Consider the following 25269-nt stretch of genomic DNA (forward strand, 5'->3'; position numbering starts at 1 on the left):
TAATTGTTCATTATACCGAGTGAGGGTTACAGACTTCAGCCGAATTACACAACATCACGGGCGGGCCTGGCCCATTACACTACTCAGCAAAGTTCTAACGTGTTTAACACAATGTTTCGGTACAGCAAGTTCAAGGCAATCTTTTTTGTTTGGGTTTTTGTTGTTGTTGTTGTCTGTTTGTTTGTTTTTCCCTTATCCCAAGGGAAAAGCAAAGAAGGCCCACCAGCAGAAAGAATTTTGTTTCCCCTCTCCCTCAGGATACCTACTACTGCATGGAGACCAATGTCAAGGGTGGGGGGCTGCATTGGCTTCTTAGCACAAGTCAAAGGCAGCAGCCTGGGACTGAAGCTCAGAAAACAGCTATTAACATCGATTCTGTAAAAAAATACACTGATGTTCAAAGCGAAGGGCAGGCAACGTTATTCCAGCGCATTATTTTTTAACCAAACCCTGTTATCAAACACTCATTCGATGTTCTGGGGGAAAACTTTGCAGAAATAATTCAGTAAGGCTTTGAGATCGGTACCTGCCCCAAATCCAGTTAAAGAGATTAAGCGAAGAAAGATATGGTTCGGAATAGGAAAAGGCACAATTCAGGTGTTGCGATGTTTCCGTAACGCACAAACCCACGCACAACCCTTGCAGCTTGGCTTCGGCAGCAGCCCCAGGGCCACGGCGGCAGCCGCCGGCCCGACCCGGCCCGCCGCAGCCCGTCCCGCCGGCGCGGGGGCGGAGCTGCCAAGCCCGGGGCAGGGGCAGGACCCGGCCGGCCAGCGCCGAGCACCGCCTTTCCTGGCGCTTTTGGGGTATATGGAGTGTCCTCGGCGTTGCGTGTGGACCCCGGCAGAGCCCCGGGCCACAGACCCGGGGGTTCGGGGGAGCCCGGCCCGCCCCCCGCCACGGGGCCGCCCGCGGGGCGGGGACGGGGGAAGGAGCGGGCGGAGGAGGCGCGGGCGGAGCAGTCTCACCGGCCGGAGCGGGGCACATCGGGGCCTCGCAGCACAGGGGCCCGGCGGCTCGCCGCTGTTGCCTGGAGCAGCTCCCTCCTCCTGCTGCTGCTGCTGCTGCTCCTCTCCGCAGCGTTGCTATGGGGCTCCGGGCTCGCCCTTCCCGCGGGAGGAAAATGGCGGGCGGGGCGGGAGAGGCACGGGCCCGGCCCGGTCGCACGGAATGCGCCGCAGCTGCCCGCGGCTTTCTGCACCTTCTGGCAGCGCCGGGCTACAGCCTTCACGGCGTTCCCCAGGAGTAAAGGAACAAGTACCAGTTCTCATCTCGCAACCCCCAGTGGTGCTCTGACCAAAACGTATCGAACCGGCTTGTGCTCTGGATGATCGGACTCCAGCCACGTTGTGAGAATCTTTAACCCTCTTTTCTTTCCTGCAGTGACGTGATCCTGCTCCTCAGTTCCTTAGTCAAAACCAGCCGGTACCCTGGGGATAAGCCAGGTTCCTTTGATGGGGGGGAAAAAAAGGACCCTGTGTTTCTAGAATCCTTCTTCCAGGCAGGATGAACCCTTCCCAGTCAGATTTACAGGTGTGCCATGATAATTACATGGACCAAGTGAATGTAATAGACCGTTTAGAGCTTAATTATCCTTGTCATTAGAGAGCTGTCATAAAGCCTATTTCTGCAACTTATGGGTCTCTTTTTGTTCTATCTCGAGCAGACAAGACTAATTTGCTCCCTTTTCTGAACAGCCTTCTACATATTTAAAGACATCACGTCTCTGCTCAGCCTCCTCTGAACTGCAATTAGTGTGATTTAGAAGTTTTCAGTATTCCAGGACACAAAGCATCATATTTGGGCCAGGGGAGCAGGCTACATCCCTGCTCCAGGAAGAGACTGCAATAACTAACACTGGAGTAGCTCCCCACAACACAACCAGCAGCCACACACACCACTGTATGGACTGACACCACCCTGATCCATTGTAATTTTGTTCCTCTGGATTGTCTCTAATTAAACAGCATTTTAAAGTCTGGTATCTGGAACAAGGCAGGCTCACAACTACAGCTCCAGCCTTAACAGAGGAACCAAAGTATTACTCGCATCTTAAAAGCTGCATGAAGCCTGGGTGAACATGGCAAGTTTTTGCAGCCAAAGTCTCCTGCATGGCTGATTATTTCTATTTACACGCTAAGGCAGAATTCTGACTCTCAAATGTTCCCACTGCAAGAGTCGCATGCTAAGACTGACATGGCTGAGTTTTAGTGTTTCTGTCTTGCTCCCAGCAAGTTCAAAATACGCACTGTAATTTGCAGAGTGATTTTACATCTTTATTTCCAATCCCACAAATGTACCAGCCACACAGACCCATCATTGAAAGAAAGAGACTCACGCTCAAATATATGCTTAGTTTTATTTATCACATTTAAGAAATATTAACATTTCAGGATATCTGGTTTACCATCTAAATCCAGTCATAAGCAACAAAAAAAGAAAATGTTAACTATGTTTCAAATGAGCATTCTTACATTCATTCCCCCTGTAATGTAAAGAAAATTCAGCTTTATTAAATGTGTTTGACTAATGGAAAAAAAAAATCATTAAAAATGTCTTAACTACCAGGCATCCTGGTTTGTTAAATTTTTTTTTGCTGGCACTTGTGTTCACCACAATCAAGCACTCAAGTTGGTTTGTTAAATTTTCCCCTTCTACCCACAACTGTCTTTTTGTGAGTTTTTTTTGTGGATTTTTTATTATTTTGTTGTTGTGTTTTTTGTTGTGGGTTTTTTTTTTTTTTTAACATCTGGATATGTAAGTTTGTTCAAATAACTTTAAAAAGACAAGGAATCTAGGCTTGTCCGAGAAGCTCCTTCCCTTGATAACCCACCTATAGGATAACTGAAGGAAGAGACTTGCTTGCATTTTTCTGAATCATATTAAGCAAAAATTAATTTTAATTAATTTTAAACTGAAAAAAGTACAGAAACACTGTCTTTATTTGATGGTGTGCATAAACATTACACTCCATATATAGCAAAAATATCTTTTATTTATAATTTACATTTCAACAAGTGAAAATTTTACATTTTTACATATACCATTAAATTTTCACGCATCTACAGAACTTTCACACAATGACACCTGAAACTGTGCAGGCAGTAAGAAATTTCAAATACAAAAATGTATTTATTAACCAAACAGTAGTTGAGGCCCTGCCTCAGTTGGACATTTTTATTCATATAAAAAGTATTTGCGTTCCAGAATTAACACAGCAGCTCTTCTGTAAAAAAAAAAAAAAAAAAAAAAATTCATACCGCAGTTTTTTTAAACAGACTCCTCGGGTTCTGTTTTGATTTCTGTAGATGCAGGTGTGCTCTCTTCTGCACAGGCAGGAGGGGTGTCATCAGGTTCTTCTTTGATTTCAGGTGAGTCACAGGACTCCTCTGTTTCTTGTTTAACAATGTCCAGCATTATATTTAGCGGATTTTCTGAAGGAGTCTTGCTGGGAGATGGTGTGCAATCAAATGATGATGTCTGCAAAGTGAAAATCAATGTAGCATTAGCACACTAAAATAACCATTTTTAGCCTCTTATTATTTTTGCCTTTTTTCAAAATGCAAATATGTTGATGGTCAGGCACTCAAAATCCAAACTTCTATTTAGTCAAACTTTTAAGGAAACAAATTCATTTTTAAAATAGCATTACTTTTTTTTCCAATTCCTTTGAGAAGTCTCACCAAGCAGTGATAAAATGCTTAACACATTACCATGAACTGTTCCCTGCTATCTGCCCTCAGGACAATTTTAACTCCCCAAGCATTAAAAATGTCACATACACCAATACCTATCTACTCCATTGTTACAAATTCCTAAGATTACACATGTTACTCCACTATAAATGCATCAAACCATGGCTTTGCTTTAAGGCACACAAGCTGTCATGGTACATCACAACCACAAATGCATCTCAGCTAATTCTGCATTATAAACTTGCCACACCCAAGGCCTCCAAGTCTCGGGCAAGAGAAATGGGCAGCACATGCTGAACACGTCTGCTCGCTGCAAAGTCAAGAGATCAAGCAAACAAACTGAAAATAAACTGCTTCCAAAAATAGGAAGGATCCACTTACATTCTGGTAATCTTCATAACAAGATGGATGGTAGATCTGAAAAAAATTGTTATACATTTAAATATGAAAAAATAAATTATAGCAGGATCACTGATAATGAACTGAACAATGTCTATTACACATTATCACATAATTCATCTACAAAAACTATGGTCTGAGCAAGCTAAGTATGGTGTTAACTATACCTAAGACAGGATTTTGTGACGTTTGTTTAGGAAACATTATCATACAGAAGGTTGGTAAGTGCTGGGAATTATCTGTGCACAGCTGCATGCAGAAATAACTGAACCCATACCTACACCCATACACAGAGACATCCATTTCTCTTCGAGCACTGCAGTGTAAAGGAGGGCTAGTGAGCCCATACGAATGACACCAGCATTTCAGGCACTTCCAAAGCCAGAGATATTTATGTATTTGGAAGCCAGGAAAACTACAAGAGGAATCCTTCAGGAGAAAAAGAGCACTTGCCACCTCCTGCAGGATTTTTTTTTTCTGTAATTCTTCAGGGGTTTTACTATAAAGTAGTATCACATGTAAGTAAGATCAGATTACCTTTTCATCTACCCTGATAGCATTCTTGAGGTGCCACTCTTCCTCTTCCTCATCCCAATACTGTTCAAATTGTTCTTGGCAAATTTCACAGCTCTGAAAAGTTATTGGAGTAACAGAGATAAGTGATGTTATTGCAATATGCTGAACACATGAAATTCAAGAACCCAGTAGGAGTCAAATAACGTTCTTTTAAATTAAGTATATTAAGCCTAGAACATGATCTTTCCCCCACACTTTAAAAATCACTTTAGTAATTAGCAAACCTTACTTAAAAATTGAGTATGGTTTGCAGACAGAGAAAGGATCACCCTCTGGCCCTAAATACTCTTTGTCACTTGACAAAGGTAAGCTCTGCCCCTTTAGCTACTCAGTCTGCAAAGCATTTTGTAACAGTGTAATGCTGTCTTACTGTCATGTAAGATAATCCATTACAGCGATTTAACTGGTTTTATTTATGGCATTGTCTTAATTCTTCCCCCTTAACCTGCAATTTCAACTTTTAGAGGGAGTACTAACATATTTAGTACTTTTGTGAAAAATTATCAACCCAGAACAATGCACAAAACATGCTTTTCAATATTAAAAAAAGGCCTTTCTGGTTTCATAGCTGGTTTCTCAGAGACTTAGCACGTAAAACTAAATTGTAATTCTAACAACATTTGTATTTCATTATTATACCAATTCATCTACCAAAACACAGCACCACTGCTTATTTTCAAATTGTGGTATTTCTTTCTTCTAATGCTTATCTGCCACCAAAAAAGAAATTTTTGTGTTTGAAAGCACCAAAACCCCAGTAAACCCTGTAGTTATTTGAATGACAAATGACCATCAAAGGACAAATCGCTTACTCTATTTATGTGAACACTCAGCAAATTAACACACTTTGCCTGTTTCAATTTTACTAAAACCACAGAATGCCAATGGGTGTAGATTTTTTTTAACTACAGGTAGTTTATACTACTCCTGCCCATGGGAAGCAATCATTACATACACAAACAGACAACCTATGGAGGGGCTGCACAAAGGCCCAAGTACAGTATTCCAGTCTACACTTAGTAACAAGCATACAGCACAAGCCTTTGAAAGACTAGATTCTTGCTATCTGGGCTGATAACTAGATTCTTGTTATCTGGCAAGCTGAAACTTACCTCGACTGCTCCAGCTGGTCCAGCTGGGACACTCTGAAACTCCTTCTCTTTTGCAGCTTCCTGCGTCTTCAACACAACCTCTTCATGAGCTTTCTCAAAGAACTGGCTTTTAGCACGTTCCTCTAGATCTGCTATTTCTTCAAATTCAATCCAGTCCTAAGGAAAGTTTTCATTCTCACTCAGACATTGCAAAGTATCATATTTAATAAATCTTACTTTGTTAAAACTGAAGTATTTCCCACATGCAACATTAGCACAGTGTACTCTTTCTCACAATGCTACACTTCAAAAACTCGCTTTCCAAAAAAATCACTATCCTTCAAATTCCATTCTCAGTGGAATGAAAACAGTACAATAAGCAGCTTTAAACTGTTTATTGCTCATCACACAACTGCCTTTTGTATTCTGACAAGCATTCGCGGACTGCTTAAAGTATCTAAGACATCACTGTTTATCACAGCCAACTCCTGGGATGATGCAAATTTCAGCTGCAATCCCACAGCACACGCAGGAGTAAAACACAGAATCCAGCCTGTAATTTATCCACACAAATACTGCATTACTTACTGTTAAACTGTAGTACCATCTCCTGTGTGTAATTTTTCTGCTAACATCTTTTTCTGTCCGGTTCTGGCGATAATGCCAATCTAAATGATCTGCATAAACATCTGTCTGTGAAGTAGTGAATCTCATTCCACAGGAGTAACACTGAATTCCAGTGTACAGTCGATTTATAACACTATCATAACGCCTACAAAAAGAGATTAAAAAAAAATTTAACACTTCTTTAAAAAGAGACAGTGAGAAGTTTCTCAGTAAATTGCTTCATTTGCCTACAATGGCAGGGGAAAAGCACCAATCTGCTCCAAGTTAAAAGTGCACAATATGACTACATTTCATCCTGATTTTCACAGCACAATCAACTTAAACATTCAAAAAACAGTGGGCTCTTATTAACGATACATGAGAAATATGTTATTGTTATGCCTCATTCCTACTAGCTTTTCTCACCTAATAATGCACAAATAGCAATGCCTTCATTTGGCCCAACTTTACAAGCTACCACCAGAGTGGTAAAATTAAAAGCACAGAATGGTTTGGGTTGGAATGGATCTTAGAAGACCATCTAGTTCCAACCCACCCCGCCATGGGCAGGGACACCTTCCACCAGGTTGCTCTGGGCCCCATCCAATCTGGCCTTGAATACTTCCACATGTGGGGCATGCACAGCTTCTCTGGGCAACCTATTCCAGTGCCTCATCACCCCCTCAGTAAAGAATTTCTTCCTATCACCTACAGTAAATGTGTTCTTCAGCATAAGGCCACTTGCCCTTGTCCCATCACTACATGCCCTTGTGAAAAGCCCCTCTCCAGCTTTTCTTGTAGTCCGCTTTAGGTACTGGAAGACTAGAGTAGGGCTTCCCTGAAGCCCTCTCCTCTTCAGAATGAACCACCCCAAATCTCATGCTGTCTCCACAGCAGAGGTGCTCCAGCCTCCTCATCACTTTTATGGCCTCCTCTGGACTCACTCCCAACAGGTCCATGTCCTCCTTGTGCTGGGGCCCCAGAGCAGCACTGCAGGTGGGGCCTCACCAGAGCAGAGGGGGAGAATCACCTCCCTCGACCTCCTTGTCACACAGCTTTTGATGCAGCCCAGGCTTCAGAGCCTGTCACAACCTTAGTGCTTAAGTAACAGCACCTTTGTGTAAATCTAAGTTTTCCCATAGTAAATTTCCATCTTTTTCCTTTCTCAAGTTCAACAGGCTGACATCAAACAATGCAGGTTTAACCCCCTCTGAATCACAAAGTGACAGATAATCTTTTAACAGCTTCAAACTGTCTTGGATGAACTACCTAGCTACTGCCACACTGTTATTCCTACTGTAAGCCCATTCTACTATACGCACTGTCTAAGTTCTTCAACTATGAAGTTAGTGAGGTCTGGAACATTCTGATCTTCATTCTGATCATCATCCTCTTCTTCAGCAGTCGGCTGGGCCGATGTTTCGTTCGCTTCTAGAAACCATGAAGAGATTATTGTAACGAAATTTCAGGACATCATCAGGAAGAAAGTATGTGCTTCTAAAAGTTAGGTTTTTTCAAGCAGTATTAATACAATTTGACTATGGTCAAACACAAGTTTGTAACAGCTGTATCAGTCATCTTCTGACACCATTAAAAAAAAAGCATAAAAGAAAGTAAGCCAGAATTTCAACAGAGGAAAACAGTATTTCACCTCAGTGTCTGGCATTGAAATTCAGTCTTCATAGACACAGAAATATTTCAGAAGATGAAAAGACTTTGATTATAATCAAGAACAAGTTACAAAAACAGCACCAAACACAAAACTGACTGCTCTGGATAGCTGAAGTGCAAATTGAACAAGATACTAAGAATTTACTCAATCATAAGCACTAAATTCCTTCCCAAAAAATAGAGTTCAGTTTTAAAAAACCATAAAGGAGTTCACAAAAGTTTGTCTACTCAGATTTACACTAGAGCTGTGGATAAACTAGATAGAACAAAATAAATCTACATACGTGTTGAGGTGGAATCAGTTTTAGACAATTTGAGGATCCCGGTTTTCAGGAGTTTAGCAAACAATTCATTCACATCAACCTGTCCAAGGTGGTTATCAGGGTATGAATGGGAAAGGGCTCCTGGGGAAGAACAGAAATGTTCAAGGTGGCAAAAGGTTAGCATCAGAAACCAACTTCACTTTTATCTGTATATTTCAAAACACAATTTTCCTGTTGCCACCCATTTATTTTAATTTTTGTTACGAATTATTTACCAACTCCCTGCTTTATCTAGTGTTTCGCTCTTTTTTCCCCTTGCAACAGGGAATCTTAGTAACAAGATTTTCCCTCCTTCATAATGTATTCTGAAGTGCTATCTAAGCTGGCTGCACATAGACAGATCTCTACTGGATGGTGGTTCTTGAAATGCAGTGTTGTCCTGGGTCCATACTTAGATATTTCACCACACTCAATCTATTTCATCACCTAGTTTAATCTTTTATGATGTCTTTGAAGTTTTTCACTACTAACCACTTACACTGGAGATGTCTGCACACCCCAGCACAGCAATCTAGACCTACAGACTGATGCCTTCCAGAAAAACAGATCAAATTTTCTTTTCTTTTTCTGTTTTTTCAGCACAACTTTATACCCAAACCACAGGGTTAATGAAAACTAACAGAAGCCTTCAGTGTTTGAGAAAAGTTCCTTAAGAGATGAAGGTGCTACAGACACCACATCTACAGCCACACCTCACTGAGGAGGCATCCCTTAATCCACACTGACCCAGTAAATCAGGACATTAAAAAAAGGTCATTTTTGTGGCTAGCACTGAACAAACAATCCAAAAGAAATAGAAGGAAATCTACTGTTACACACCTGCAGGGTTCTGGACAAAACTTCCAGGATTTGGCAAATACTGCTGACCTTGGCCATAAGGTCCTGGTTGAGCAGACATGAGAGAAACCTGTGAAAGTAAACATTTAAGTATTCTTTGTATAATAATGTCATTATAAACTTATTTTTCACATTATTAACTTCTAGATGTTTCTCAATAATTTCACATATATGGAACTCCTTCCAGGAATGAACCATGTCAGTTTGGTATTGGGGTACCTTAACCCTAACCCTCTTTCCCCCATTTTCACTTTCCACTAGGACACATTATCTGCTTTTGTACTATCAGTTAACTTCACTGTTTATCCCCCAAAATGAAAAATACTTTTAAAAATCTCTAAGTCTACTGCAAGAAATTACATCAGTTTCAGCACTGTAAAGTACAATTTCCTCCTTTTGAAGAGAGCATTTCCAAGAGACAAGAGCAAAGACAACTGAACTGACAAAGCAAGATGGTGCCAAGAGAATTTTAAAAGACAACAGTGCAATAGAGCAAGAAAGTTCAGCAACAGCCGTATCTTCCTCAATTCACCCCAGCTATGGGTATCTCTTTAAAACTGGCTTGTAACCAGTACTAACAGCTGCAAAAAGACAACTATTATTTTGGTCCAGTCCAACTTCACACCTCTCAGAAGGCTTCCAATTACCTGGTTTTGCTCTAATGTTGAAAATAATGATTTCAAAGAGACATTCTGAACTATGAAGTGATTGCAAAGGTCCACTGTTTTGTCTAATACTTAAAAGAAGATTCTTGAAACACAGCAATGCATATCCTTCTTAAATTACCTAGTGACTTTTTTAGTTTGAAACTGACTCTCAGCCTGCCAACTCTTCAGAAAAATACTCCATTTTTCCAGGAAGAAATCCTGCTAATTCTCTAACAAAAACACTTCTGCAAGCAAAGTATTTGATGCAGTCAGCTCTTACCTGATTACCTCCCATTGGCATATTACTGAAACTTCCATATTGAGGACCCTGGAGACCTTTTTCTTCGAAGTAATGTCCAGCTCCTCTCAGTGGGAAGTTCTGTGCTCCTGGGCCAGCTGGCCCATTGAAATTTGGTCCGGGAGAACCATCAAATATATCAGGTCTCTGGAACTGCATTCCATGAGCTGGTCCATTGTAGCCCTGGCCAGGATGTTCAACAAACGGACCACCTTGTCCATATGGTGACATTTCTAGTCTTGAGGCAGGATGGTTAGCTACATTTTCAAAACGTGCACCCTGAAGGCCAAGGGGCAAGTCAAACCTAGAGGCTGGCTGGTGAGGTCCATCAAATCTTTGAGGTATGGCTGTTTCAAATCTCGCTTGTGCCTGCTGGCCAGGTGCCAACCTTGGACCAGGCTGTCCATGAATTCCATCAAATCTTTGTAGGAGAGACAGCTGTCCAGGCTGACCATCAAATCCAGCTCCGTGACAGCCATCAAATCTTGGACCAGCCCGACCAAGAGGACCATCAAATCTAAGCCCACCAGCTCCCTGGTGGACTGGTCCATCAATCAATCTCGGACCCAGACCCGGCTGACCCCGTGGTCCTTCCAATCTCCCACCGCCTGATGGTCCATGTGGCCCCTCAAACCTGAGCCCACCACTTGATGGTCCATGTGGCCCCATGGGCTGACCATGTGGCCCTTCAAATCTGAGGCCACCTCCAAGTTGTCCATGGGGCCCTATTGGCTGTAAATGTGGTCCCTCAAACCTGAGGCCACCTCCTGGTTGACCATGAGGCCCCAAGGGCTGACCATGGGGTCCCTCAAACCTGAGACTACCCCCTGGCTGACCCCGAGGCCCCATAGGTTGACCATGGGGTCCCTCAAACCTGAGACCACCCGAAGGCTGACCATGAGGACCCTCAAACCTGAGACCAACTCCAGGACCTTCAAATCTAGGACCGCCTACAGGCTGCCCAGTGGGCCCCTCAAACCGCAAAGGCCCGAGAGGTCCCTCAAACCGCAGTGGACCTCCTCCACCAACCTGGCCTGGAGGTCCTTCAAATCTCAGGGCCCCCGCCAGCTGCCCTGGTGGCCCATCAAATCTTAGGGCTCCAGCTCCCCCTGCTCCCGACAGTGGTCCATCAAACTGAGATGCGCCTGTCCCCACCAAAGGCCCCTCAAATCTCATGGCGGCCTGTCCAGCTGGCCCATCAATTCTGGAACTTGAACCAGCAGCAGGACCATCAACAAAAGGACTTCCTTGTCCATCTACCCCAACCCTTGCAGCAGTCGGTCTAGGTGAGCCATCAAACAGAGGTCTGTCTTCCATCAGTGCAGTTATCCTCTGCTTTGCTTCAATACCTCCAAATCTTGATCCTGGACTTTCTGGAAATGGCGCTTTCTCTGGATCTTCATACCTAGCTCTTTTGAAACGTTCAGTGAATGGTGACCTTGGTTCCTCTCGAACACCTAAAAAAACCAGAACAAATCACATAACCACTCGCTAATATATTGTCAATTACTTAACAGATATAAAATAAAGTAAAATCACATACCAGCTTGCCCAAGAAGCTGTCTTTCCTCACGACTATCAAACCTACAGAGTGCATCTCCATCTATTTTCTGGAACTCTGCTGTACTTTTCCCCTGTTGTCTGAGAGCATCTCTAAATTCATCTGATTCTCCCCAGCTGTCATAAGGATCAGAACCTCTTCCTCCTTTAGTAGCACGCTGGTCTTCAAGTCTTCGTCGACTCTCAAGCGGTGACAGGTTTTCAGCAAAAGGTCTTGTAGTGCCAGTTACAGGAGAGTGTCTCCTTGATCTTTCTGCAAATGGCTCTTTTCTGTCAAACTGTACCCCCCGCTTGGCTTTTGCCTGCTCACATTCTATTCCAGAAAGCAATGCATCAGGTATATGATAATCCAAAATATCATCAGGATCCAACAGATCAAGCCTTGATAATGAATGCTGAACTTGTGTCCTTTTTAGTTTAGCTTTATGTTCATAATACGTTAATTCTGCATCCGATAGAAGAGGTTTCTTTTTCAAACCACATTTTTCCTCTGTAGGGCTATCCCACACATTACATCTGTGCTTTCCTTCCTGATACTGGAACAGCTGTCGGATCTGATGAGCTACCATGAGAAACTCATCCTGTGTTATTTCACCAGATGTTAAGCGGTCATTAGCCTGTAATATAAAGTTTAAATTTAGACTTCCAAAAAGAGAAGAAAAAAACCCCGTACCTGGGACATTTCTATAAAGACAGATATAAATACAACATAAATAGTATTACCTTCTTAAGTAATTCTCTTTTACTTGCAGATGTCAATTCTTTGGGAATCTGCAAATTGGCATCCACGCTTAACCGGTGCTGCTGCTTTGGTGCTCGTGGTGATAGAATTCCTTTACCAGCAGGCCAGTTTTCCCGATGTCTTTGATGAGGGGATTTAGCAAGTGCTTGATGCTCATCATTCTGCTGCGAGCTGAAAACAAGAATATACTTTATATATAGATTATTTTGTTATTGAAAATAAAACAGTTCCTACTAGAACTGATCATGGCAGAACACCGCTATCACCTTAGAATCTAAGTATGCATCATCTATTTTTCACTAGCAGAAATAAGTTAAACCTATCAATTTTAACAATCTGAACACTGCCTCTCAAAGTCAACTACACTGAAGCCAACAGAAGAATTTCCACTGACTTCACACAGAAGTTGTTTAAAAGATAGTAACTTACTTTTTACTTTCTTCCCAACCAGATTTCCACCTCTTGCCTGATTTGGACCCCTGCCAATTTTCTGCATTCTCCTTCGGATCTGGAGAAGCTTTTGCAGAGTGCTGGGTGGCTGTCTCTTGGGGTCTTTCTTCTTGGGCTTTTTTCAATCTCCTTGGATCACGCACCTCTTGTTTAACATTTCTCTTATTAGAATTTCTTTCATCTCTTGCTGCTTGTGTGCCTTCTTCAACATGAGACTGCTTAGGGCCTATCTGACGTATCTTTCCAATTTTAGGAGCTGAAGAAGTAGGAGATAAACTCCGAAGTCTTCTTTTAGGTGATCTCCTCTCTCGTCTTTTTGGAGAATGTGTAGATGGTGATCTTGCCTTAGGGGAGCGTGACCGTGACCGTTTTCTACTACTTGATCTTCCTTGTTTTCCACCCTGTTTTTCTGACTCCTCTGTAGTCGTGTCTTGTTTCTGAACAGCACCGTTAATCACTTTATTTCTGCTCCCCACCGGTCTGTGTTCACAGGTCTTATGCTCCTCCTTCTCCTTCTTCTCTGTACTTCTTCTCTTTTCTTTGACTTCCTCTTCCTTCCCCTCTGACTTATCTTGAAGATGTCTTTTCAGTCTTGGATCCCGCTTACTGATGTCAGAAACTTTAGTGCTTTCACATTCCTGGCTTTTACTGTCCTTAGTATCAGGGAGCTTATTTTTCAAAGGGGATGGTGATTTAGATTTTGCTTTGGACTGTTCAAGTTCTTTCTTCTGTGTTTTTTCATTTGCTTTTGATTTTTCTGACTTTGTTGAGTTCTGTTTTTCAGCCTGTGATGTTTTGTTTCCTTTGGTCTCAGACTGACTGGTCACACTTGGTGAAAATTCTTTCCTATGAGACTGATCTTTAGTGTGAGAAGAATGTTGACCCATCCTATTAAGCCGAGGATCCCTGTTCACTATTTTGATATCATGGAGTGGAGGACTTGGGGATGGTTTGATTTTTTCAGATTGCACAGCAGTCTGATGAGGTGGTTTAACTGTCATATGAGGTGTGGGAGACATGTGTTGCTTGGAAGGTGCTGGAACTGAGGCTATACTAGATGACCCCTGCTGAACACTAAGAGATACAGCCTGAAATTGGAAAAAATCCAGCATTAATCTGTATGCCACAACTCCTACCCAGAGGTGCTAGTATTCTATCTCAAAAATGAAATTGAAATAGTCATGGCTTGAAAGTTATGAGCTCCAGCCATTTAACTGAAAGTGACCCACTAATTGCTAATTACAAACACTAAAATAATACAGTACATCATTACAAATCAAATTCAAATACAATGCAAGAACAGCATATAAAGTAAACACTGCAAAATATGTAACTTTGGCACACATTCCAATTACAGTGCTAGCTTTCCTATATATTCCACATGCTCTAGGCAACTCAGCTGCCAAGTATCCTATTTTCACACTTCAGTTCAAAGATGCTTTATTTTGTACTGTCAACTGCCAACACAGCAAGACTTCCAAGAAACTGACTTTGTTTACAAACAATCAGGCTCCTTTGTTCCTTAGGAACAAACATATTTGAAATAGCCCAGCTCGATGTCAGCTTGTCAGCTGCAAGAACTGAAAGATGAAGATCACAGTCAGGTATCATTCTGAAGAAAAATTAAAACCAAATCAAGAATTTCACTCTTTTTTTTTTTAATTTAAGAGTAATACTTAGGGGTTCAAGATAACAAAAACTGTTCAGGAACCCCAGATCACCTTGCATTGCTCCAGTAGTCCTAAAATAGCTACACTTGCCTAACAGGAGGAAAAACCAATGTACTGTACTTACCAGTACAGCCAAGTACACTCCAAAAGAGAGACCCCAACTATTAAAGTTTTATCAACTATCCTACTCACCAACTGTGCTTTAGTCTGTTCCAGCTCCAGCTCTAGCTTTTTTTGCTGAAGTTCTAACAACTGCTTTTGCTTTGCAAGCAATTGCTGCCTTATCAGTTGCTCCTGTGTCAAATTCTTTTGTATTTCAGGAACAGCTGGAGGAGTAGAGGCACCAGAAGTGACAGCAGAGGTAGGTGCATTAGATTCCTCTGGCTAAAAACAAAATAAAGAAAAGTTACACTTAAAATCCTAATGAAATCAACTAAATCCATTTCTTTTCAGTGTTATCATGATCCACTACTGGGACATAGTTCGTACAGCGGTTATAAACTGCAATTCTTTTGCCCCACTATGATTTGCCTGTTTTGACAGGTGTAGGGAATTTAATATAAATTCCTTCAATGTTTCAAAACCTAGAATACAATTTGTAAATAAAAAATCCTAACCCTTCAAATATTCCGAATCTGTAGTTTTCTCTTACCTGTTTACAAAGGTCAGACACTTCATTCTTATTAATCTAAATTGTCAAAAAGCACCATACAAACAATGAAAACTACACATATTACCATCTGTTCTTACAGAAGGCAGAAAAACTTACCGATTTATTTAAAAACTTAGGATTCACATGGATGCTAGAAGTATTCACATTTGGGGGTAGAGGTTTAATTGGCCAGGCAGGATCTAATGAGTTGACTCTGACATCAAGTGCATATAGTTTCTTCAAAGGAAAAATATCATCCCATGTGGAGCGCAATTTAAATAAACTTTTCCTAGTATTTTCATCCACCTAAAACAATAAAACAATTCTATGGCTTGTTAAGTTAATATAGAACAATTTCTTATATTTTTCTGTAGAACTTAAGATTTTATTCATTTTCTATTTCTATCTTGCCATTTCAACATACTGAACTTTCTACACAAAATTTATAAGCAGTGCAGACCACACATCTTTATCAACAGGCTCAATAACAGAAGCTCAAAAATGGAACTGCTGTTTCAAGGCCATTTGAAGATTTTATTGTGTATTACCATGCTCTGAGAATTTTCTTTCAACTTTTCCATTAGCAAAATTCTCATTTTACTGGCCCAACTTCTGTGGAAAAAAATACAGTGACAAAAGTATTGAAAGGCAACAGCCTCTGAGACAATACATTATTCAAGTGTTTGTGCTGGAGTATAATAATGACAAACAAATCAAGAAAAAACAAACTCTGGGAAAAAAAAGGTGTTTTGCTCAGCTCCTTAGTCACTGAAGGATTTTAATTCCCAACAACTGCAATAATATGAATTTTAGCTAAAATGAAGTCAATTATTATTTCAGTTCAGCTGCAGAATCAGACCCATCTATGTATGAGTCACAGATCATACACAGATGATCACAATGTACTTGTAGGACCAGAGGCCCATTTTATCCCTTTGGATTTAACCCAATTTGATTATCTCATGGCAGCTAAACTAGAAATTTACAATGAAGCAAAATTTAGTTCCTCTCATAATTTAAGTGGCTCAATTAAACAATAAATAAAAAAACATTAAGAGGACAAAATACATACAGCTGTCCTAATTTCAACATTCCAATTCAATCTTTAAGAATTGCCCACGTAGATATTTTTGCTGCCATTTTCAGATGTTACACCTAGACAGAATATTCTGGAAAATTTGGAGGTTCTTTCTGGGTAAGAGCAGAAGCTTCAATAGAAGTAATTCATACTTAGTAATTGGGATGATGCCTCTATACCATTTTCCATGAGAGGCTTCACTGAAGTTCACTGCAAAAATGTGCAGGAATGACTGAGCAAACAGCTCTGACTTCAAGTGTCTAAAGATACCTTAGTGACCATTTACTGATCAAACCAAATCTGTAACAATGCCTGTGTTACAGAATTCTACTCACATCGTTTAACATAACCAGCTAAGCTATTAGAAATGACTGCCACTTTACACATCTAACTACTTCACATTAGTAGTTCTAGTTAGCTTAGCAGCAAGTTAACATTTAAAACTCTGAAGATCAGTTATTATCCAGAGCTTCACTCAACTGCAAACTTAAATGCAACTGAGGAGAAGAGCATTCACAATTTAATGTCAAAAAATCAAGTATATCTATCTCTATCTGCTGCTCTATACACAGTTTAGGTCTTGAGGCGTTTACATCTTCTATGGTCACGGTAACAATCTATTCCTCACTTCACCATGCACTTCACATCTGAAAACCATTTATAAAGTGTACTGGGATTTCAGATCTTCACTGATATGTAATGATAAATATGCAAAAGCTTCATTCCTCTCATTCTTCTGAAACACCACTTGCTTCTAACATACAGGAAATCCAGAAGTTAACCCTTCTTTCTGATCCAACTTAAACCCATTCAAGTCTGTCCTTTCAAAACCTGGACTTCGATATGATTTTCTCACAGAGGAGTATGCACAATTACTTCACTGGGCTTCAAGATTAAGAGCCAGAATTAAAAGATATGACAGCAGCTTTCAATGTTGAATGAAATTAAAACACTTATTTATAATACAGTCACACCTTTTAAGGTCCTTCCCCCACAGAGTTGCAGCATTTTTTTCAGCTGACAGACCATCAAGAGAGACCCAGGTGTTAGTGCTACTCACTCTTGAGTTTAAGCATTCATTCTGTACAACGTGAATTATGTAACTCAGACAAATCTAACTACAGTGGAGTGAGGCTTTGAGAAATCCACAAGAAAATGATTCTCAGTCTATTCTTGGCATAAGGACTATCTTAAAAATAAACCAATGATTCGTAATTAATTGGTCTATACATTGCAAAAGGTCCATCCAGCCAAGCCATCAATAATCAAAATACTCTTAGTAAAATCTTTCCTAGATAGGACAGCTACTGATGTTTACATACCAAATTAAGTGATACCTTGCATCTTTCAGCTAACTTACATGCTTGATAGCAAAAGGAATAATCTTTCACAGTACAGATATTGAGATTTATAAAAACCAATCGATTTGTAAAGTTCACCACACAAGAAAACCCAAACCTGAAAGCACGTACTTATTTTACCAGGAACAAATTTTGCTTAGAATACAGTACTTTTCTGAAAGTGTATATACCTTTTCAAATACACAAATAAATGTTGCAACTAGGTTTTTAGTAAATGCAGTAAGATACTCTCTTCCCACATTCTTGACAATGGAATCCATTAGGTACATAACGGGTAGCTTCTCTGATGCAGGAGCCTGGAGTAATAAGAAGAAACTGAGAAGTTTAGTACAACTAAAACATACTTTAACCTTTTCAAATAAAGGGATTACCAATCCCAGAAATACAGACCTCTCTTTTTGGTTGCCACTATAAATATCAAAGGATTTGGCTTGGGATTTTTTTAAACAAAAACTTAAATCTGAAAAATAGACACTCGGTTCAAAGTATAATGCAGTGGGTCTATCACAAAAAAAAAAAAAAAAAAAAAAAAAGGAACACCTTACGTTAATTTGTTTGTAGAAAAAGGGAGGAAAAAAGAGAAGAAAAAGAAGCCCACGAGACAGTACTGCCACTAGTGTACCCAGTGTAACCTTTCCATTGAGGAAGTAACTTAGCAGGAAACCATCGTCAGCACTTCGAGGAACTTCTAAAAATCGTTTATAATTCAAACCTCCTGGATGGATTTTTCTGGATTTCACAGAACACAAATTAGACTTCTGGCAAATAGCCCAAGTTAGTGAACTTCTGTAGCTGTAAATTATATGTTGATTATCACAGTCTTTTGTAAATTACACGTAGAATAGGTTGTAATTATTTCACTGTAATCCAACTGGATATAGCAGAGAGTCCCATTCTCTCTCTTGGCACTTGCAGATGGTGACGATTCTGATTTCCAGAGTGCATGCAAAACCACAGTCAGAACAGGGTTCAAAAGCCAGTCAAAACTCAATCATCTGGGTAAATCGACTGGGTAAATGCACAGACAAGCTCAGGAACTGCAACCACCATTTTCATAGAAGGTTGTCTTCTTCTGGACACGGCTTTGCTACAGGAAGCTTTTGTTTGGTTTTGGTGGGGGTTTTTTTAAATCCTTTTTCAAAACTCATACCAAGTTTGTGCGATAAGAGCGTGGTGACCCTGGACCGCTACAGCAAGTTCCCATTTACAGAAAGCACTACTGGACCGATAAAAGTGACTTTAATGCCTGCCAGTGGCTCTCACAAAGCAGAAGGCACAGCGAAGTTAAAAAAAAAAAAAACATCAGCCAAGTCCACAGACTTGTTGAAGAGAACATGAAAGACAACACAAGCAGTGTGCTGACCATGATCCCCCCGGAAGAGCATCCACTTGTAATACTTTAAGTTCTGTTCACCATCTGGTACACTGGGGTGGGGGAGTAAAGCAGAATAACCACTCACTGCTCATTTTGAACAGAATAGGCTACTAGATTAATTCATGACACCTTACTTTGTGGGCCCATTATCCACACAAGTGTGTGAAGTGCTACTGCTTCACCATTTTAAATTCAATTCCTTCCCCTTTAAGGTGGTTCACAGAAGGCACCCACTCAACAGTATTTTAACATGGGCAATCAGAGTGCTTCCTCACCCTTAAAAATGTACTAGTTTACCATGACCTGAAACTTATTACTGAAGAGGGCAGAACTCCTTGTTAGTTGGGGGTGGGAAGGTGGGGGGGGGGGGGGGGTGTCACTGCCTTCGAACATATTGGAAAAAAGCAGATACAGGCAGGTGACGCGTTTTGTACATAAGAAGACAAAAACCCCAGCTAAGTTAGCTAAAACTAATTGCAGCACATTAGAAGCCAATCTCACACTGTGAAGTAATACTGAACTGTAAACAACATAATGTGCAAATGTTAGAAAATAGCATCCTTAAGTCTCAGACATAAAAGACTGTGCATCTGAAGCTCTTTAAAATGTCTGTGGAATAATGGCTTCTTCTTTGAAGCAGTCTGCACAATGGCACACTAAAAACACTCCAGTCCTGAGTGCCTTCCTTTGTAATAAAATGACAGCACATCACTTCTGACTTTTAGTCAGCTGTATTAGGGACACAAAGAGCTGTCCCACAAGTACCTATGCCCAAGAGCTACTCCCCGAGTCAAACTCTTCCATTGCACCAATGCAGGAGAGTAGCTCACTACACTTGGCTAAGATGGAAGTTCGAGATGTTGGGGAACCATTAGTAGCCGAAGCACTGAAAGAAGTTTTACTGTCACTTTCATCAAGCATCAGACTGTTACAGCAATCACACACAGAAACACCATCATCTAGGTAAGGAAGCCGACTTCCCACCATGGAGCACAATTAGCAGCTCAGCAACTGTACCCCGCCTCAAACAGAAGCTGTTCAGGTGTCGCATTTTTAGAAACGTCTTAAATATGCTCGGAATATTTAAGTCTTCTCTTCTGGAAGTGTTTATTATATCCAGGTATCTAGCACGGATTTCAATAACCACAAAAGGGAACCCCACACCAGAAAGCATTTTGTTTTCAGGTCTCTGCAAAACCCCCAGGCAAGAAGGATGCCCGCACGACACTAATCAAAAGGCAGGGAGGCGCCGCACAATCACCAGAAGGCAGAAGAACACTAACTTTGAGCTCAGCAGCATAATATTAAAGACTTCTTTACAAAACTCCCACTGTTCCTTCAAATAACGTAGGAAAGCTATTGTTGGAAACGTGTGGCTCTTTTTTATTAGTTTCCTAGAAGATTTAAAGTTTAATATAGTATCTGGCAATAGAACCCCAAGTCACAAACTTGTGATTTTTTTTAAAAAAAAAGCAACTCTGTATACAAAATGGGTCTTGGAAACAAATTCTGCACTATACAATGGTAAATAAAAAGACAAATACATATTTCACACTTTTTATTTACAAATTTTATAATACCAGACACACATCTCAGAACCATTTATTAAATTGTAAAGCAGACCACTCAAGTTTTACACTAAACAAACGGTCTCCAGGCAACACTTTTTAAAAGTGGCTTAGTAAAGGAGATCACTTTCCCAAAAACAACTAAAAACTTGCCTTGAATAAACTACAGTCATAAACAGTAACTAGGCAAAACTAACCATTGATACAGGTTTTAAAACATCTTTTAAAAAAACCCCACACTTCAGGGCAGGTTCTAAATCACCCAGAAATGAAAAAAAAAAATTGACAGCATTGTTATTTATCACAAATCATTTTATACATATCCACTGCCCTTTAGGAGATATAATGGTGAGAGCTATTAGATTATGAGGTCACCTCCCCAAGGAATGGCAAAACTCAGCCACTGGCAGCATTTAAAACTAGACTGGAAGAGGTCTGTGGCACACTAAAAAGACATCCTGCATTGACAGAAAGATAGATTAAGTATCTTAAAAGATGTTTCCCACCCCCACCATTAGACAGTACAATTCTCACCATTATAAACCGCGGTTAAAGCCAAAGAAAAAAGCCTTTTAACACCTGAGATCAGAGGGAGCAAGGGAAACAACGGGGGAGGGGTGGCTGGCACGAATACAGGGAGCGGGGGACTGAAAGAAGAACCCCTTTTCTTCTAACATGCTCGGTAAAAAGGTGCTGCAAACCCCCGTGCATGTACAGTGGCTGACTGATGTCAGCAACTGCCTGGGCTGGGCTCAGAGGGAGCCTCCTCTTTCCCTTTTTATATCATGTGTCTTTCCAGACGCCATGTTAGGATCCTACAGGCTGCTGCAGTTTCTACCGTCAGGGAGAATTTCTTCTACCACATCCTCAAGCAAGAAACTTCTCTAGCCAAAATAAATTAAATACACATACAACACTAGTGCTACTCGGGGCACAGATCACCTAAAATCCAAACAGATTATCCCAAGCCCACAGAATTTTCTCTAACGAGGCCGAGCAAAACAACCCCCATCACCACCACACACACTTCTCTAACCGAAGGAGATGATCACCTTTCACCCACAAACTTTTTTACGACATAAGGGAGCACCCATCCCTCAATTAATCTCTCACAGGAACCGAACTGGGGAAATAGTTTTAACTTATACTTAAATGTCACTATACTTAGCCCTTCAGTGGCGGACAGTTTGTGTTCTGGAAACTTAACCTTATATTCCTTTTAAGCTACTTCCAAGAAAAACCCAATCCTCTACGAGATCTCCCCACTCAGGGTCCTCTCTAATGATTGCACTATCCACCTACTGTAGAAATCGCCTAAATCCAAGGGTTCCGTCAGCAGATGTCGGGGGAAAGCCCCGCTCCAAGGGCGAGGAAGTGCAGCTGCCCAGTCACTGCCGGGCCGCCATGTTGTGGCTGCTATTTACGCGGGGCTCACAGCCACGCTGCCCTCCTCCTCCCTCAGCTCTTCTTGAGACCAGTCCCAAACCCTGCCCTACTCCCAAGAGGGTGGTGTGGGAGCTGCACCCCTCCCTCGAGTCCCCTGCTCCCTATGCGATGGGTGGAGGGGGCGGGGGGGGAAGAAGTAGCAGCAGCAGCACCCTTAAGCTCCCGATGGAAGGAGGAGCCCTCGCCCGCCGCCTCGCCCCGTTGCTCCTTGATCCCAGCTGAGACACGCTCCTCCGCCTGTCTTCCCCACGGCGACCTCCAGCCTCCTACACCCCCGTCCTCCCCCAACTCCGTCCACATCCTGCTCTGTTCGCCCCCTCCCTACCAGCCTCCCCCCCAACCCCCACCCGCACTACTTCCTAGGCCCCCTTGCCGCCCGGGCCCAGCCATGCCCCCCCCGCCCGGGCCTCTGCCCCTCTCTCTCGCCCCTTTCCGACCCTCGGGCCCTCTCGACCCCCGGCTCTGCTGTGTCGCCCTGAACCGCCTCCGCCGCTCGGCTCCCCCCGCGCCTGTCCTGCGGGCCCCAGGCCGCCCTACCCCGCTGCCCCGGCCGGTCCCCCCAGCAGTATAGGTAGGAGTAGTAGTCGGTGGAATATAAAAACCTTGGCGATTTGCGCCTCGATCAGGGAGACGATGTCCTTGGCGAAGGGCACGTTCTCCTCGGCCAGGATGGTCAGCATGTTGATGTGTGGCTTGCTGTTGAACGTCAGGTCCTCCAGCGACGACTGGTAGTCGCGGCACGCGTCCTCCCGGGCCTCGCTGCTGCCAGCGCTGCTCTCCGGGGCCGACATGCTGCTCCGACCAGGACCCGACCCACCGACCGACAGCCCCCTCCCCGCGATCCCCCGCCGCCGCCGCCGAGCGATGCCGATGCCGCCCCCCCGCCGCTGCCGCTGGGCTCCTCTACCGCATCCTCCGCGCTGCGGCTCCCGCTGGCTGCGCTGCCGGTGCCGCCGCTCCTCGGGCCGCCGCCGGCTCAGTCTCCCCGCTCACAAAATGGCGGCGGCGGGCACGGCTCGCGAACCGCTTCCCGCAGCCGTTGCGTCATGTGAAATTGTGCTCAGGAAAGGGGCCGGCGCCTTGGAGAGCCCCTTTTGTTCGCCGGGCGCGCCCTGATTGGCTGGCGTCCCGCCTGCGCGGCTCGCCATTGGCTCGCCTGTCTCCACAGCGGCTTCCGATTGGCCGGCACCGCCCTTCCTCGCCGCTGACGGGCTCCTGCCCCCAAGTGCCCCTCTCGCACGCGCGTCCCGACTCGCCATTGGCCGCATCTCCCGTCCCACCCCGCCGCTTCCTCCCGCCTTCCCGCGCTGCCCCGAGCGCTGATTGGTGCCCGGGGAAGCCCCGCCTCCCCGGGCCCGCCCCGCCCGCCACTGGCTCAGCCCCCACGGCCCCCATGAGGGAGCCGCGGTAGAGGCCGCTCCCAGGGGCGCGAGGTGTTCCTTGCTGTGTGGGAAGCTACTCGGCGAGGAGCAGTGTTCATCAATAAAACGACGAGAAGTTCCACCTCAGCATGAGGGAAAACTTTTTTTGCGTTGAGGGTGCCAGGCTGCCCTGGGAGGTTTGTGGAATCTCCCTCTCTGGAGACTTTGCAAACCCCGCACCTGGACGCGTTCCTTTGTCACCTGCCGTAAATGAGCCTGCCTTGGTGCGGGGGTTGGCATAGATGGTCTCCAGAGGTCCCTTCCAACCCTGACAGTCCCGTGATTCTGTGACTGACTCGGTCGCCTCGGCAAGCGGCCCCGCACTCCCTGTTTTCTGATGCCATCCTTTTAACCTTTATCCTCGCACCAGTGTTTCCAGGTCTACACAGGGCCAGGAGCCGCAGGAGAGAGCTAGGAATAGGGGGAGAGAGAAAAGTAAAACCCGCCTTTCCTTGGTCATGAGTTTTGCCCAAAGGTATCTCTTGGAAGTGAAACTGCTTGCAAAGCATTTTCAGGTGTAGCCATTCCTTCTCCCCACATTTCATATCCCTTGGTAGCTGGAGAACTCAGCTTTTGAAACCAGGCGAGGGGCGAATGCTTCATTAAAAGGCACTGCATAAAACACATAATGTGTGATTCTGTTTAAAGTGCAAATTACAGATTTATGTACATACACACGTATATATTTTTTCTGCAAATGCGGTAAATAGATAGTAAAAACAAACCTGGCACATTTCTGACAAGAATGGCTGCTTGTTGTTTTATCTGGCTAAAAATTTTAGTTTCTGTGTTCATGTTTGTATCCCTTTTATGAAAAACAGGGAAGGAGGCAACAGGAAATGCAACAGCATCTTCTATTTGCCTGCTGAATTGCATGCTCATGTTTGTTCCTGTAAGCCTCAAAACGCTGTACTTTGAACACACCACGTCGCCTTTACAGTGTGTCACCACAAGATAAGAAAATAAAACTGAAGTTCCTGTCTCTGGCTGACCAAAGCTGGGGTCACGAGACCTTTTCTCAGAGTAAAAATTAGCCAGCTGTTTGAAGACACACTGTCTATGAAGAATATTAATTATGTACCAGGAATCAAGCCATAATGTATACTCCGTTTATTTGGCAGAAACAGAACACACTGTTCTGCTGCTAGGGAAAAAATGTGGGGGTGGGGAAATCTAGCTCCTCCTCCAGAGTCCGGGTTTGTAAGTTAGAATGCTCGTTCCTATTAATTACAGGAGGAAAACCAATAATAGAAACAAGACAGCCTTGATGAGGATACCATGTGGTCCAAGGGCACTCTCAAAACCAGATTTGTTGTTCACTAATCATGAAAGGATGGAACTTGATGTGAGGTGAAACAGTTTGCTGTCTCCAGAATTAAGAGTCTTCCTGAGACCGAGTACACCCGACGTGCCTGAGCAGATGTCATGTTTATTGTAATATTAGTTCACCTTTTATAATTATAAAGTTTCCCTTTGCCAGTCTTCATGTGAAGCCAGTGGTACCTCACCAGGCTGGTAGTGAGATGTTGATCCTGGGGCCACCGTGTGCCAACGAGTCGTGGGAACACTCCGTGCTGTAAGCGATTTCTGAAACAGCTCATTCAGAGTGGCACAAGAACACCTGTTGAGTCTATCCTCGGGCTCTTTAATGAAAAGTTGATCATTATTATGGAATTGTTTATTATTTATGTTATTTATGTGTATTATTGCAGGAATTGTGTTGTACCAGCAGTGTGCACAGAGTGTGGGTCTCTCTATGCCTACAAAAGCACGCTTCATACATGTGTTCTTGAACCCCCTATG

General features: G+C 42.9%; 1 protein-coding gene and 1 long non-coding RNA gene across 3 annotated transcripts; one reads left to right on the plus strand and one right to left on the minus strand.

The window, feature by feature from the left end:
• Positions 1 to 1108: 1108 nt before the first annotated feature.
• Positions 1109 to 2934, plus strand: LOC136285025 (uncharacterized). Its single transcript, XR_010719346.1, has 2 exons — positions 1109 to 1349; positions 1698 to 2934. It is a non-coding gene; the product is annotated as an uncharacterized lncRNA (long non-coding RNA).
• Positions 2935 to 2975: 41 nt separating this feature from the next.
• On the minus strand, positions 2976 to 22885 carry PCF11 (PCF11 cleavage and polyadenylation factor subunit). Of its 2 annotated transcripts, none has more exons than XM_066175642.1 (16): positions 22648 to 22885; positions 17827 to 17952; positions 15335 to 15523; positions 14758 to 14949; positions 12875 to 13983; positions 12427 to 12616; positions 11687 to 12320; positions 10126 to 11600; positions 9181 to 9268; positions 8323 to 8442; positions 7690 to 7795; positions 6350 to 6533; positions 5783 to 5938; positions 4632 to 4724; positions 4077 to 4112; positions 2976 to 3480 (listed from the first exon to the last, which is right to left on the minus strand). In XM_066175642.1, exons 1-16 carry the CDS (start codon positions 22834 to 22836, stop codon positions 3271 to 3273), a joined length of 5097 nt encoding a protein of 1698 aa, XP_066031739.1. In that variant the 5' UTR covers positions 22837 to 22885; the 3' UTR covers positions 2976 to 3270. The 2 variants fall into 2 exon arrangements, with proteins under 2 accessions (XP_066031739.1, XP_066031738.1); XM_066175641.1 differs by having other exon boundaries at positions 7690 to 7798.
• Between the last annotated feature and the right edge of the window lie 2384 nt (positions 22886 to 25269).

The sequence above is a fragment of the Chamaea fasciata genome, unplaced genomic scaffold (assembly GCF_029207755.1).
Source record: "Chamaea fasciata isolate MVZ Bird 193981 ecotype frontalis unplaced genomic scaffold, bChaFas1.0.hap1 SCAF_2, whole genome shotgun sequence".
In the NCBI taxonomy this organism is placed as follows: domain Eukaryota; kingdom Metazoa; phylum Chordata; class Aves; order Passeriformes; family Sylviidae; genus Chamaea; species Chamaea fasciata.

Bases quoted from the DNA above. Each gene is read 5' to 3' on its own strand.
- PCF11 (XM_066175641.1), bottom strand. From the start codon at position 22,836: ATGTCGGCCCCGGAGAGCAGCGCTGGCAGCAGCGAGGCCCGGGAGGAC. The intron at 12,321-12,426 runs GTAATACTATTT...TTTATATTACAG, and splicing joins AAAGAGAATTACTTAAGAAG to GCTAATGACCGCTTAACATC. The intron at 3,481-4,076 runs GTAAGTGGATCC...TTCACTTTGCAG, and splicing joins GTTATGAAGATTACCAGAAT to ACATCATCATTTGATTGCAC.